The sequence below is a fragment of the Stylophora pistillata genome, chromosome 4 (genome assembly GCF_964205215.1).
Source record: "Stylophora pistillata chromosome 4, jaStyPist1.2, whole genome shotgun sequence".
NCBI lineage: Eukaryota > Metazoa > Cnidaria > Anthozoa > Scleractinia > Pocilloporidae > Stylophora > Stylophora pistillata.
The window spans coordinates 38,199,727-38,215,951 of NC_142522.1; the positions used below are offsets into that span (position 1 = coordinate 38,199,727).

At 40.0% G+C, this 16,225-nt stretch overlaps 1 protein-coding gene and 1 long non-coding RNA gene across 2 annotated transcripts in view; one reads left to right on the forward strand and one right to left on the reverse strand.

Moving 5' to 3' along the window:
- Nucleotides 1–11,912: 11,912 nt before the first annotated feature.
- Nucleotides 11,913–15,751, forward strand: LOC111325366 (uncharacterized). The gene is made up of 3 exons (XR_002694326.2): nt 11,913–12,508; nt 13,564–13,645; nt 13,985–15,751. It is a non-coding gene; the product is annotated as an uncharacterized LOC111325366 (long non-coding RNA).
- A 35-nt stretch (nt 15,752–15,786) lies between these two features.
- The window catches only part of LOC111325365 (uncharacterized), a 3,200-nt gene continuing 2,761 nt past the window's right edge, over nt 15,787–16,225 (reverse strand). The window contains exon 4 of the mRNA XM_088758013.1: nt 15,787–16,225. This exon is cut by the window's right edge and continues 846 nt beyond it. Coding sequence (XP_088614139.1) covers nt 15,995–16,225 — 231 coding nt within the window. The 3' untranslated portion in view covers nt 15,787–15,994.

Here is a 16,225-nt window from a genome sequence, read left to right on the forward strand (position 1 = left end):
GACAGTAATGTGCTCTCTCGCTCTTACAATATCATATTAAGAGAGTAATCTTGTTTCATTTTCTTGACGTGACTCAGCGGAGCCATGATCAAAGATGAAAAAAAAAACCGGGAAGCGAAGTGGAGTGAAGTTTCGTCACGGTGACATGAGCACACAAGCACAATAAACAGCTTGGTTTCAGGCATTCTGCTTGATGGAGCTTCCACAAGGAATTCACTCATGTTGAAAACCTCAAAAGTACAGAAATATTCTCTTAAATCTGAATCCTTGGTGTATTCGGACGGTAGAAGCATGTTTCGAGGTTAAGCTTGGAGGGAATAAATTGAGCTAATATCGGCGATAAACAAAGCGATAAGCGATAAACAAAGAAATTCATTTCTATTTTTTGTTAGAATTTCGAAAATGGTTTGATGCGTTTGCCGTCTCTAACGGCGCCACACCTCAACTTCAACATAACTTATATAAGCAGCGTTGAGTTCCGAATAGAAATTGAAGTAATTTGCCGTCGCGGTTTCCTTTCGAAAACGACGCAGATTTTGGTGATTTCGCGTAGTTGTTTTGCAGATGACAGCTAAGAAATGTAGAACGTTTTAACACAGTTATCGTTCTGTCCATTGGATCTTTTGTTTTGCCACGTATTCGTTGCCGTTACCGTTGCCGTCGTCGTTGTGGTTTGCTTAAGGTCACTAATATCTAACTTCAGCCTGGTTAAACGGGATGAAGCCTTAAAGAATGCACCTATTCTACTCGGTAACCGAGTTGAAAAGATCTCATGGAGTTTAGAAATGGTTGAACTTAGATGTATTCAGGAAGCGTATCATATATGAATCTAGTAATTGTCTTGTTCAACATAGAGTCTCTGTAACCCTGTGATGCAGCGTTGGAAAGACAATTCTAAGGTTTAGGACTAGATTCCTTGCGGAGTTCTTAGACGTTTACTTAGTCCCAAGCTCGTGTCAAAGCGACCCAAATCTTTCCAGAAATTTGAATTGTTCTTGGTGACCTGCTTATTCCGATTTACGAGCTCAGATAGCTAGTCAGTTAAACAACTGGTAACAGGAGACTCCTGCTTGTAATGCATGACTTAATATTCCATTTTTAGCGCACTGTATGCGAAAGTACTGGATTTGATGCTTTTTAGTTTGATTCACGGCGTGGACAGGCCGGGCCGAACTAAATCGGCTCAGTGAGTATGCTTATTCCTACAAACTTAGTAACGATTAATCTTTTGGTAACACAAAGCTATTTCTCAATGTAGTCGCTACACAACAGTTGTAAAGGATAGCGGCGAAAGACGTTTCATCTTTATTCATTTGAGACTACTCACTGGAAATCAGCAGTGATGGAATGATTCCTTTAGGCAAAAGGTACGATCGCTAAAATTCTTAAGAGCACTGGAAGAGAAGCGGTCGAAATGACCATTTGAATGTTCCACTTTTCCTTACTCGCAACGTACTGAAATGTTGTGATCGTTTGTGATCATGTACAGCAAGCCTTCACTTCATTAGGCATCCAGATACCTGACTATTCTTTGCATTTAATGTTCCAATTAAAAACATTGCACCTTTTTAACAATAATTACAGGCTTGAACGAGTGGATGAGATTGAAGGGATGCGCTTCATTAACCAACCTATTACTAAGACAAAATTTAGCAAAATGGCGTGTAAAAATAATACTCATACACTGCAGTTCTGGAGTCCCTTGATATGGTTTCACGAAAAAACGGACTTACATCATATTTGTGCAGTGCAAATCTGAGCAAATTTGGTGCAAACATATTGAAAAGACAGAGCAATGGTGGTAAATGCCACATTTGCTCATACATTTACTACCCGGTGCAAATGTATGAGCAAATGTGGCATTTACCACCCTTGCTTTATATTTACTATATGTTTGCACCAAATTTTTTTGGATTTGCACTGAGCAAATATGGTGAAAATCCATTTTTTCGTTAATATGGGTGTCCATCTGTTATTCAGTTGAGCTTGAAAGAGCATGAACTTCAATCGGTTACTTTCTACGGGGAAAGTCGTGCTTGAAAACTCAGATCCGGTTCTTGTACTCTTGGCCCCGGTTGTTCGACAAGTGGACAATGCAGTGCGTTTTGTCAACACTTATCCAGTGGATTGCGATTTATCGGCTAGGTGGCCATTTATCCATGGGATCAAAGTATCATCTGCTCTTTGAAAAGCTATACCTTACTTCCCGTAATGAGTTTCCTCCTTTTATTGTAATAATTGTAAAATCGCCATCATTTTTCGGTTCCTCAAAAGTCCGTAGAGATATGTGTCGTCTGCCAAATTTTTGGAGTCTCATTTTAATTTTTTTACTCTATTTGATAGGTATTTTAACCTTTATCCACGTCTTATAGTTCTGTCAATTAACGGCTAGATTAAAAGACCAAAGGACTATCAAAATTTGTAGGGAAATTTCTTAAACAAGTCGAAGAAGAGAATTGCTGAGCTATGATGCAACATCGCGACAAGTAAACTCAAAAGCAAGCCCAAACCAGCAGAAATTGCCAAAAAACACAACAGACACACAAGGAATGAATAAGTTTTGTTAGTCTAACGCGTAAAATATTCATATTTTGGAATACTTTGTGTTTAATGGACCATATTTTGTTCCCCATACTATAATCCTTATGACGCATTCAAAGTCTCAACGGTTACTCGCGTAACTTATTATCGTGTCTCACAACATGTGACGCTTTCATGAAATAATCCTACGCTTTTCCTCGAGACGTGGGCTTGGGAAGCCTGTGAGGCAACAAGCTCTAGAAATAAACTTTACAATCCAAATATTATAGATTGAATCATTCAATCTTATGGATATTTGACGTCTACAGCATCCTAACTATTAATCTTTTGATTACGAATCAAAGCCTTCAAAATAATTTTGGTCAAAAATTTCAAAACCAATGACGGTGGTTAAAGTAATTATTGTCGAATCTGCCACCGACAACACGTATTGACTATAAGTCCTTAACTGTGCCTGGATCGGACAACAAGGTTACCGTTATTGTTCTTTAAGACCCTAAATCGAATAGTGCTCCTATGAATAGACTTGCCAGTTTGTTTTGAGATCGATATATTATCCGCCCTAGGAGAAGGAGTCGGGGGAGGGAGGCTAAGGGATTTTATTTCTATCACAATGAAATTTACCAGATCTCTCCCCCTCAAAAACAAAAGCAGGCAGAGTAACATTCTTATGAAGCCGCCTCCCTCGTTGGAAGGGGGGGGACTGGTATAATTTGACTTGGTTTTCTCATTGGCTCCTTGGTTGGTCACTGAGATTAGAGTTTTCACGGATAGTTTTTCGCAAGCCTGCAAGTTTAAGGAGCGTTCCTCGAGTAACGCTCGTGGCTTCCGACCTCGTCGAGTTGTTCTTTTTACTAGTCTTGGCAAAAATCAGTGAAGGGGCGTTTGCGCTTTGGTCTTGAAATACTCAAAGTGCACTCGCCACACTAAATCCCACTTTCAAAATAACTAAAATCATTTGAACTGGTGCAGTAGAATGAATAGGCTACTCTTCTGTAATGAAGGGCAAGACGTCAAAAAAATAGAAAACAACTGTCTACCTATGCAAAGATCGAAGAGTGCTGCCTGCAAAAGTTCTGAGTAAATATTCAGTACGATTTTTTGATCGTATTGTGATCCCAGACAAAATGTATGAGAGTGAAGTATACTTGTAAGGTAATAAAGAAGACGGGCGAAAGAACTTACTTTACAACACGAAGATGCACTGACAACGGCTGTTATGGATGTTACTCAAACATGTTAGTGAGGATCTGGACCAAGTCTGCAAAGATTTTTATAAAACAATCAACAATGCTTGGCAAAGCTACGAATGCTGTGTATACACGCCTGACGGTTGTCCTAAAGTAAGTTGGTTAATTATGGAGAAGTGTCTTACAGGTAAATTTAAGTCGAAATAGAGGATCTAGCTATTACAAAAAGGGACGGCTAACAAACTAGAAATATTCTTAGTGAGAATTTTGAAAAACAGAAATAGGTTTGTCTTTAATACAGTGCGTCAACTGGAAATATAAACGGCTCATCTAGTGCTCTTTTGATCTTGCTCTTTTGATCTTTGATCTAGTGCTCTCATTTGATCCCTTTCGCGGTAGATTCTTTATCTCGGGTAACTTGGTTTAAAAAAAAGCATTGTAATTGCCCTTTGAGTTCTTTGTCCTCCCCGGATGACGGTGCATTCAATTTTTTTCAGCAGAGAGCGCAGTTTTATACGTTTTTTGCGATTTTTATTTTCTCTTTGTTGATCGCTTTAGTTAGTTAGTTAGAGTTAGATAAGTTTATTTCTCACATTTTCACAGAAAATCTGAATTACAATTTGGTTACAACTATTTAACAAATATATAAAATTACATGCGTGGATAGGGACTGGGCTACAATGGGTTTAGGAATAGAAGATAATTAATTAAATAATTAAGAATTAACATTTAACTATCTGGGTATGCAAATATATATAAAAAGAAACTATTATTTGTTGAAGGCTAAAATAGTCCTTGGGAAAAAGCTGCGGCGCAGTCTTTCAGTCCTGCATTAAGTCACTGACAAATTGCTAGCGTTCCTCAATTGATACTGATTCACTTGCTTTCTTTCTTTCGGGAGATGTTTAAAAAGTGGTCCTCCTCTTGAGATATTTTCAAGAGTTTTAACACAAAGTTCACTACGTCTTTCAACTAATGTTCCTAAATTAAGGAATTGCAGAGCTTCTGGGTAAGATAAAGTAGGTACTACGATTTTAAGAGCACGCTTCTGTATTCGTTCTAGCTCTTGTGAAAGGTAGGAGGGGAGGGCGTGGTGCCATACTACACAGCAATATTCAAGAACAGGTCGTATCAGTGAGATATAGATAGTGGTTAAATCATTCATCTCCACACCCCCTCGACGGAGTACTCTGAGTATGTGTCGGCGTTTAGAAGCCCTGGTGACAGTAGCTTCAATGTGATTGTTCTATTTTAAGTTATTCTGAATCACCAGGCCAAGTACTTTGTGTGAAGTTACAAGCTCTAATTGTTGGTCGCCGATCTTCAAATGAGGGAGTTCTGTGGGGTCCTTGAGAAAGCATATCCGCATTTCTTTACACTTTTTAGCATTGAGTTTCATCCAGTTACTAGAGCTCCAAGAGGCGACAGTATCGAGACTTGTTTGGATGGTTGAGGTGCTGTTCCTTACGAGCCCCTCAGACAACGATACATCATCTACAAACTTCCAAGTGCAGGATTCAGGATCAGAGATGTTCAAGTTATTTATCATCACCAGGAACAATATTGGACCGAGTTTTGTTCCCTGGAGGACGCCGGCTGTTGTTGGAAGCCAGTCAGAGATGGAGCCAGGTAACTCAACGCGTTGTCGTCGGTTAGTCAGGAAGCTTATTATCCACGGTATTAAAAATATGCGAACTCCTAAGCGCAGAAGCTTCTCTATCAGTACGTTGTACCCGATACGATCGAAAGCCTTAGAGAAATCTAGAAAGCAAAGGCGGAGGTGTCGCCCGGGTGAGTCGAGGTACGTAAGCCAGGTGTGAATCATGTCCAGTAAACAATACGTTGTTGAGGTTCCCTTCAGGCACCCAAACTGATTTGGGTCGATTTTATCCTTGACATCGTCAATTAACCATGTAACTACGAAGTCCTCAAGGACATTTGACAGACAGGGAGTCAACGAAATAGGTCTGGTGTCGCCCTCATCCATAGGTGGATGTACTTTTGGGATGGGTATTATATTAGATTCTTTCCAGGCTGCTGGTACAATGCCAGATCGGAGTGATGTGTTAAAGATGGTGGTGATAGGTTCAGCTATTTCGTAAGCAAACTCTTTGACAATGCGGCAGGGTACGTTGTCTGGACCATGGGCCTTGGAGGCTTTTATGGCGTGTAACTTCTTGCAGACTTAGTGGGGTTCCACAAATGGGGCTTCTGCCTCAGCAGGGAGGAAAGCTGGTAGTAGATTACTGTCAAGTGGCGGTATGTCCGCATGAACTGAAACGTAAAATCGATTTAAACTGTTGACGAGTTCTTGTTGGCTCATGATTTTCCCGTCACGCTCCAGTGAAAAAAGGGATGGCTTTTCAGATCTGCCAGACATTTGGTTGATAAAGTTCCACCACTTGCGGCAGTCATCTTTCTTTAGGTGTTGTACTTTGTTCTTATAAAAGGACTTTTTCCTCTTCGCTATTTCTTGCTGGACTTTGTATTTCAAAGAGCGCCAGGTTGGGATGTTGCCGCTGTGAAATGCTTTCTGTCGGTCTTTAATGATGAGCTTGAGTTCAGGAGTTATCCATGGCTTATCTGTTCGATGCAGCTTGATGGTCTTTGCGGGGAGGATCCGATCAATGGCGTCTGTTAGTTGGATAATAAACGAGGATGCTAGATCGTCAACAGACGGGCTGGGTCCAAGGTCGATGAACCATTCATGTGTAGTAGCCCATCTTCCAAAGGCGTCGATTCCAGATCGAGGGTAGTGGCGCACCAGGCGCTTAGTGGATTTAACCCCAGGGGGTCGCCTGTGCACTTGGCTAGGATGCCAGAGTACGATGTTATGATCACTTGAGCCTAGCGGGGCATGACTAGTTGGACTGCTATACAAATTATGCATGTTCGTTAGTAGAAGATCTAGTATAGCAGAGTCTCTGGTAGGTTATTGGACGACTTGCTTTAAACTGTGATGAGTAACCAAGTTACTGCAATCAAAATCGTTGAAATCGCCAAGAAGGACCAAACCATGATCATGGTGTTCGTTACGCAGACGGTCAGTAGTATTAATTAAATAGTCATTCGCTTCTTTGTGACTATCGGCAGGTCGACCTGGAGGATGATAAACAACACAAATAGCTATGCCAGATAGAGGTCTTGGCAGGCGTCTGGGACGCAAAGTAAGCTATAGGCATTCAAAATTCGGGTTTTCTAAGTCCAAGCGCCGCTTACAAGATATCACATTGTTCAAATAAACACAGATTCCGCCACCTCGGCCAGCTACACGATCTTTACGGTAAAGATTGAAAGCACTCATTGACAAGAGGCTGTCATCGATATCACTACGCAGCCACGACTCTGTGATAGCGACTAAGTCGACTGGTTTCGTTGCCAGTAATGCTGTTAATTCGTCCAGCTTGGGAAAGAGGGAACGAGCGTTCAATAGGCAAAGGCTTGATAGCATCGCTTTCTTACCAGCTATCGAGTTGTTGTTGTTGTCGCCACTGCTGATGTTGCTGTACGTGTTGTTTAGGGCAGGGGCCGCCAAAGGTGTTAGCTTGATAACACGTACTGATGGGGCTTTACGCCTTTTAAAAGCTTGAACACATTCGGTAATCCTCACGGGAGTTACTCTCTGTATATTAGCATGTTTGCCAGGAGAAATATAATATTCGATCCTGCCGAAGTTAACCTTTGGGAGGTTGTTATTCTTGAATTGCGCCTAGAATGAGTAATTGTCTTGATGTTAAGAGTTCTAGAATTGCTAATATAACTGCAGGAGTTCCAAATCCCGAGATTTTGTAGGTGGAATTTCAAATCTTGGTCGATCGATGTGAGGTGAGTTTAATATTTTTCTCTCTCTATCTCTCTATCTCCTAATAAAAGAACGATGGGCCCTGAGTTGAACGCTGATGATGTCTTTCCTTTCGCGTGAAGGGTTACAAGAACAATTCAAAGACCACATTCACTTCGGCACAAATTTAAAATATCTTCATTGTAGTGGTTTGTTTTAGTTAGCATGATCCATTTTATTACCGATTTGCTAGGCGAACCTCACAAATTAAACATTCCTAGAGGTACTAGAATTTAAGAGCACGTGTGTTATGAGGTAGACTGGAATCTGTATAGAAAGAGACTGAAAATTCCTCAGTGTGTTTTCTATTGCCGTTTCACCTCGCTCTTCTTAATGAACTTTATTTTGTATTTCGACGATCGATCCCGATAGACCTGACAACAAAATATAGCTTATTTGCTCTATTCAAACTGTTGGGAAAGCAGTTTTTGCATTCTCACTCCATTAAAGACATTCTGATGCGACGTTTATTTCCAGAGCAATCTGAAACCAGGGGCGGCCGTCTTCTTTATGTATTTGGTGCTATCCATTCAGTTATTATTGTTTATTATCCAACTACTCCCAGACGAGTACAAATAACGCCATAGACGAGTACAAATATCACGCGGTATTTGTACTCGTCTATTGTAGAGTACCGGTTAAACAGGTTTCTCGCATCGCGCAAGCGAAGAATTGGATTGTAGTTACGAAAAAAAAAACAAATGGCTGACAATTTGAATCATATTTCCGACGACGAAGAGTCAGAATGGCTGCCAAATATAAATCCAAGTTCATTAGATGAATCGAACGAAGAAAACAGCTTGACGACCAGAAAATTTCTTCATTTAATGAAGAAAATAGAAACAATAACACAACAACGCGCCAATTCCGTTCCGCTTCGCAACTTCTGTCACGCACTCCCCCTAAATTAATATCCGCGAAATTCGCCCGCACTGAAATAATAGTTTGGCGTGTTGGACAATAAATAACTTATTAGACGTTTTAATTTGGATATATCAACAAAGTTGAAATGGTAAATTGGCCACCGTAATGATTACAAAAGCTGACGTTTCGAGCGTTAGCCCTTCGTCGGAGCGAATAGAGGAATTGTGGGTTGTGTGTGCTTTTAAAGGCAGAAAATGGAGCTACGTTATTGGTGGGTGCATGGCAACGAGAAAAACATGAATAAATTAGTGGAATGAAAAGCGTTCATTGATCCCTGTGGGATTTAGACTGCCGGTTTGAAAGATGAGCTTTTGTTCAAGATTTTTACGGCTTTCCGTGCCACCTAAGTGCAAGGAAAGACCGCAGATTGCCATATGTTGCTTAGAATGATTAGGTAAATTAAAATGTCTAGCGACTGGTTTCGATGTGTCCTTGTCATTCCTTTCCACGTCTCGAAGGTGTTCTCGGAATCGGTCACCTAGTCTTCTGCCTGTTTCGCCGATGTATATCTTTTTGCAATAAGTGCAAGTTATGCAATAGATTACATTGGCGGAGGTGCACGTGAAGTGCACTAATTCCACTAATTTATTCATGTTTTTCTCGTTGCCATGGACCCACCAATAACGTAGCTCCATTTTCTGCCTTTAAAAGCACACACAACCCACAATTCCTCTATTCGCTCCGACGAAGGGCTAACGCTCGAAACGTCAGCTTTTGTAATCATTACGGTGGCCAATTTACCATTTCAACTTTGTTGATATATCCAAATTATTTCGTTACTCCCACCGACGCAGCCCCAAACAGTTTCTTTCGAAACTATCAGCCTTTATTCATTTGTATTAGACGTTTTCTTGTGTAGTATCGCTGAGTATTTGTACTCGTTATTTGTATTTCGACTCGCCCTACGGGCTCGTCAAAATACGGCACAACTCGTAAAAATACTCAGCGATACTACGCAACAAAACGTCTAATAAGAGTTAGTATTCCAGTACTGATGAGTAATTCATCATCGCTGCATAACCTTTCGTGTGGTTCACAGGCTAAGATGCAAACGCATCAGATGCGAATTAACACATCGACAGCGGTTCAGCGTGTTCTGCACTCTTATCGTCAACAGTATTCGTCATCACAAAGGTCAAAATATTGCGGACCGAGCGAGTCCGCAACAAATGGCCTATCGCATTGCGACATTACTGAGAAACGTAGTAAAATGCTTTCTAAGCTGTCATTGTCAAGGATGCTTGATCGAATATGTGCCAGTTGATCTGAGGATGGACTAGAGAGAGAGCCTTCCTTATTTTCTTGCTCCTTTTAGGAAGGGCTTGGGTCAAGAGAATTTAGTCTGTTGCTTGAGTCTCTTTTAATCTGACCATCTCATCAAGCAAACTAGGTTTAAATCTCATTAACAATATCAGTTTTAAATCAGCCCGAAGAATTCCGAGATGATATCGATGAACTTCAGCTTCAAATATTCATTGTTTTTCTTGCGCAGGATCAGAGCAGGCAGTCCCGAGCGGGCAAGATGGGCACGTCTTGACCAATTGGTAAACCAAGAAGGACGCAGGATTCGTTTCATATTGCCCACAGCCGCTGCTAGCACTATGATAAAATTCTTTAGGCAGAGAGACTGCGTGATAATGATGGAACCGCTCATTATTTAGTAAGGGGGGGAGGGAGGGGGAGAAGAGGGAAGGGGGTGTAAATAATTTTGAGTTTAAGTCACAATTATATTTAACCGATCCTCCCATATGGCTCTGTAATATTCCAATGATTTCCTTCCCCCTCCCCCCCCCCTCTCACTCGCAGTGGGAAAGGGCGAGGGGTCAATAATTAATTATACCTTCAGAAATTATACATGTCATTGTTTGGACGGACCATTGTAAATTGATCATCGTCGATAGTTGAAGAATTCTATTTTTAGACTGACCATGTAGATTTTTCACGCAGTCGAACGTTCCCAAGCAGCACCATTAATTCGAGCGTACATCACAAATTACTTGTTGGTGGACTGATCATTAAAAATTTTTCTCCACTGCGATGAACGCTTTTTCTGTTTTATGGAGGACTTTTACTTGCAATACTTCTTGGTTGAGGAGACCATGCAAACGAAGGAAAAGGAGAAACGTTCGAAAACAAGTTCTGGTTGATGAAGCGTTTTAAGCGTTAAAGACTAATTTTTTAATTAAGATTTAAAAGTCTTCTTGAAAAAAATGAATCTCCTATCATTCAAAGCTGTATTTGGGTTAGAAAATATTTCCTATGGTAAATAGATATTAAAATAGCAATTGTCTGGGTTAAAGTCAGTTATTGAAAAAAAAAAAAAAATGAGTTGAGCGTTGTACAGTGACGTGATATATATCCTGGAGAATCAATGTCCCGGATCTAACAGAGCTTCGATTTGGTTCAGGCGGTGTGCGCACTCTGATTGCGTTGCATCATGGTCGTAAAACAAAAATTGAGTCATTTGTATCTTGACGTGTTAGAGTAAACTTCTTTCGTGGCGGCGAGATAGCGTGATTATAGTTGGATTGTAATGTGGATTCACTGTCTGTTGCCGTTCCTTCGAAAGTTAAAACGTTTGACGGGCCTGCGCGACCCCATTCCTCCGTGACGAATTCGTTCTTAGGAGGCAACTGACGTTATTAAGAAAGACTCGAAACTCCAATCTGTTTAAGAATCTCGACACAAATGGCAACGGTTACTCTCACAACCGATGGCGGAATGAATAATTTCAGAGTCAGAAATTATATTCCTAGACGCGAGTTATTAAACAGGGAATTGACCCTTGACATGCAAACGCATATTAAAGAGACAGAGACCTTGTACTACACGAACTTTTTCCACCGAGCGTAAATACGGGATTTGCAAAAAGGAGTAGCCCCACGCCTCCTAAGAACGAATTTGTCGCGCTCCAAGTTTAGTAAAAACTTACGGAGTTTCAAAATATCCTTCGAGAAAAGAGGAAACCTATATGAGGGTTTGAGAAACGTATCTCTGGAGTTATTACTTCAGGAGAGAAGTATACTCTGAAGCAAGAAAATATTGCCTTTTGTAACACAATCTCCCCCAGCTTTGCCAGACCTCAAGAATAGACAAATGGGGAAATGACCTCAAACTGATCCTTATTATCACATCGCAAAGGAAAGTCATCAAGAGTTAATCTAATAAGAGGTAAAATTTGAGGGCAGAAGATTTAAAAGCGCTAGTGAATGGTAAGAGACACACAAGCCTTTCAACACCTTTCAACGGTTGACTGCCTTTTCCTTTCCGGCTTTCCAGCGTGTCGCCTCATGCAAGGTAAAACTAAAAGGTTTTCAGGGATCAAGTGACTCTTTTCATTCCTCTAACTAAACTGTCCTCTATTCAATGATCATGATAGAAGATTTACCACACAACACTCGCGATTAGTTAATTTTCCTTCACTTAGGGAAGTAGATTTACAACACAATCGATAAATGCCCTTGCAGTAGTAACGCTATGTAACGCAACAGACTAAAGGCAACAATGGGCCTTTTCGCTCCACAGAAGGGTCTCAAACACCATCACTTAAAATGCATAAAACGTTTGTACCGCTGGAGCGAGTTTGAGCGCGTTTGGTCAGAGCTGTTGAAGAAGGATCAAAGAGGTCATATAAATCTTTGAAAACTTCAAACCACGACGTACAACAAATTTGACCTTCAGGAAAACCGGTCTCAAATTACATGCTAAAAAACAGTGCTTGCGTTTGTCCTTGAGAACGATATAATACGTGACAGATACGCACGAAAAATACTTCTAAGCGTTCAGAATATATCAAATTCTATTTAGCTATAGTGAAAGGAAAAGGAAACGGCCTAGCTTTTACGGAATATTCAGTCAAACTCTGCCCATTTCTACTGCTTTTACCGCCATATTGAAAATAACGCTACCACATTGCAATGCAATCAGAGTGCGCACACCGCCTGGATTTGGTTATTGTGCAGCACTTCAGAGTAATCGACAAAGAGGCGGTTTGCTTTCACAGAAGCTTTGGGTAGGTGATGAGTTTTACTTATAATGAACCATTTCATTATAGGAATAGAAAAAGAGAAGATCGCACATGAACCTGCATGCAAAATTTGTCCTGTGAAAGGTTCGACGCAGTAGAACTACTTCAGATAGGATTGCTTTAGCGGAAGATACAATTATGTCGGATACTGTATAGTTCTGAGAACAATTTTGAAACTCAGTTTGAGCTGTGTAGAACCTGCATGGACTTCAGTAAAAAGATCTCATGCTAGCGTCTAAGTATATTTGGTTTTCGCAAACGGTCAACTGAAAAATCGACCAAGAAAAAATTAATTTGGAATGCAGGAAATCTCAGCGAACTCGAATGACGACAGTTTGCATTGTAGATCTTGAACTTCACATAACGTCGTCAAAATTAAAAAACAATGAATCATCAATCTATTTGAGTTTTAAACTTAGTTACTAGACAAGCTGAAAACTTGTATTTGTATAAACATTTAGTTTGGTAGGGTTTTTTGTCTTGCGATAAAGCAAGGTTGAATTTCTAAGCTTTTGCGTGACAAGATAATAAAATTACGGCCGAGAATACTTTCACGTAGGTTAAAAAAAGTGACTTATCCGCCGAGATTAAGCAATCCGAACAGTCTTTGTCTGAGAATATGTACTCAAATAGATGTTTATAAGCCCCCAGAAGACGACTACAGGCTTTTTATAGCAAAAATCGATGACATATGTTTTTGCTAGCTTCCGCCCGCCTTATTTGTGCCCTTTAGAAGGACATAGTCATGACACTTTAAAGTGTATTAAAATACAAAGTCTCAGGGATTTGAATCAAATATTTCTTCGAATTTCTCCTGCACGAAACATAGCACAGACCTGAATCTTTGCGAGACTATTCGAAAGTTCATCTTTTTATATCTCTTTGATTCTTGACTTGATTTGTTGAACGGTTTTGACGATGATGGGACAGTGTAAACCGGCAAGTTATAAAGTTGTGGTAAATTCAGCAAGACTCGTTCATATTTGTTTGCTTATCATATTTAAAATTCAAATATTAATTGATTCTTTAATGAAACACAGCTCCCTGACAAATCGAGATTAGGATGCAACATTCCCCACGGAGCTCCGTAGGTTTATCCTGAGAACGCGCGAGAAGTGTCAGGTAAGTACAAGATATTTTTTAAAGTTGGTTAATTGTCTTCTGTTCTTTATATTGTAATTTTTTAAAAGTATGACTGTTTTTATGTTAGATCGGTCATTATAACTAAAAAAAATCAGAAAAAGAGTTGTCGTAGCTGCTTCAAAGCTATGCAAGCAGAAACTTGCACTAAAATAATTCTATGAATCTGCTCACCTGTTTGTGGTATTGTTACGTCGTTGTTACGTTTTTCAATTGGATGTCAGTGGTAAATGCTTCAGCAGGTTAGGCACTGATTTGTTTTGGCTTTCCTTAAATTTAAGTGCAACTTGTTCAATTTCACACTTTGTTTGCGATTTACAGGTGTCATGGCTTTAGATGAAGACACGTCTTCATTGATACCAAACGGCGATACACAAAATAGAAGCGAACACTCTCCCCTCCGCTGGATTCTCAAAATGTCGTACTCATTTCTCTTGGTTGCTGAAATAGCTGCTGTTGGTTTTTATATTTACGACTACTGGACAATTGTGTCACCTATTTTCTCATCTAAAAAGGAAACTGTAGTGCCAAGAAATAGTTCTGAAGTCAATCTAAAGGATGCTGGCCTCTTTTTAAACATGACACCGAGATATTCCATATCACTTATCACCTTGAATTCTCTTGACACCTTGAATTGTTGGATTTTTCTTGGAGTAATAGTTATTTCATCGCAATTTATAGACTGCTGCACAATGATGAAAAACCTGATTCGTTTACCAAGATTCTGGACCTTGTTATTTTGTTTTTTTCTCACCCTCCTAGGTAACATAATTGAAATTATTTCACCTTACATATTTTTGTACAAATTTGCATTTACACCTGAGGTTTCTGTTACGTTCGTTATAAGTGCTTTGTCAGAGACGATTATGTTAGGAGCACTCAATCAGACGAAAATTTGTGATCTGGTACAAGGTGAAAAATCCTTGATATTTAAGGGAGCTCTGTCTGTCTTTTTTGTTCGATTGCTTGCTAATCTGATTGTTACTACATTTCATCTGGCTGTAATTTTATGTGTTCTTGCTGGAGCAAAGGACACATTTAGGAAGGAAAGAGGCGCCATTACAAACAGTGTCAGTATGTTTTTATACCTGCCATTCTACAAAAAAGGAACTGGACTCCTTTGGAGCAAAATATTGCGTGATGATAGGCATATCATCGGCAAGATTTAGGATACAGAGATAGCTGACAATGGTAGACCACCGTTAATCGGCCTTCATTATTGTAACCCCTGGTTAAGAGTAAACCGTAATGTCTTTCAGGATGTCTAATCAGGAATGATAGATTGACATAGATTCCTTGTAAAGTCTTTGTATCACCTATGAAAATATAAACCACAACATCAGTTTAGGCACATTGCGACTATTCGCTCGAATTAATCCTCACATGCCTTCTTAGAAATTAGCAGTCGTGACAAATTAAGTCTCCTGGTTGATAAATAAATGAATAAACGATTAGCATGCCATTTTGTAGACTCAAGGCATTGTCGGGATTGAATTACCATTTGATTGATTAAGAAATCAGCAAAGTCAGTCACCTGATCAGCAATGTGCGTAATGTGTTATATTCGTAAGAACAAATTAGTTTGGGCGGAAGTTCCAGATTTGACGCAGTTTCGATTTGATTTACAAAACAGTCAGGCAGATCTTGATCAACGAGGTGAGTATCCTCTTTGGCAAATCTTAGGAGACTCAACCAAATTCTTTCTGACTATAAAGTCATTTCTGCGACAGCTTCGTAAGCGAAGTAAAGGCTGGACAAAGTTCATCTCCCTTTGCCTTGATTCGACGTATTATGAGATTAGCACCGCCAAATCAAGATGAATATAACACCTAAAAAAAATTAATTAACAAACGATCATTATTATCGCTAAGAAGGGAAACGGAAAGGACGATCATGGAAAGGGTGGTAGACGCGGTCTTGTGGAAGACTCACCCCACTGGAGTGAAAGTCGATGTACAATCACAGCCGCGAAGCTAATCATCGATTGAGAGGTTTTTAGTTCAATTTCCATACGATTTCTTGATCTTAGAAAACGCAGGCTACTCTAGAGATGGATAACAGAATTTTTTAATAAATAACAAGATATGTCGCGTTTGTACCTAATAATATGGTAAGGGACCGGTCATTATTTATCGCCTGGGGGGGGTCGGAGTATTTTTGTTGTCACATCGAAGCATTTACCTGATCCCCCCGTAGAGTATCTGGTTTTTTAGAGATCCCCCCTTATCGGTAGTGGAAAGTTTCATGATCCCCCCCCCCCCCTTTTCTCCCAGCCACCGCCAAATAACTTTTTGAATATGCAAGTGATATTTTAATAGTGGTACTTACGTCTCATGGACCTTGAACCACAACGGTAAATATTTGCTCGTCAGATACGAACTGAATTGTCGAGGAAGTGCCAATCTCAGGCTGTTCATCCAAATCCACGAAAACATAGTCATCGTCGCTCTCTGCCTCTCCACTTTCGGATTCTTCATCCTCGAATTCCACGTCATCTTCATCACTCGACAGTTCTTCTGTTATCACAGTCTCTTTATTCTGTCGGTAATAGTGACATCGAAT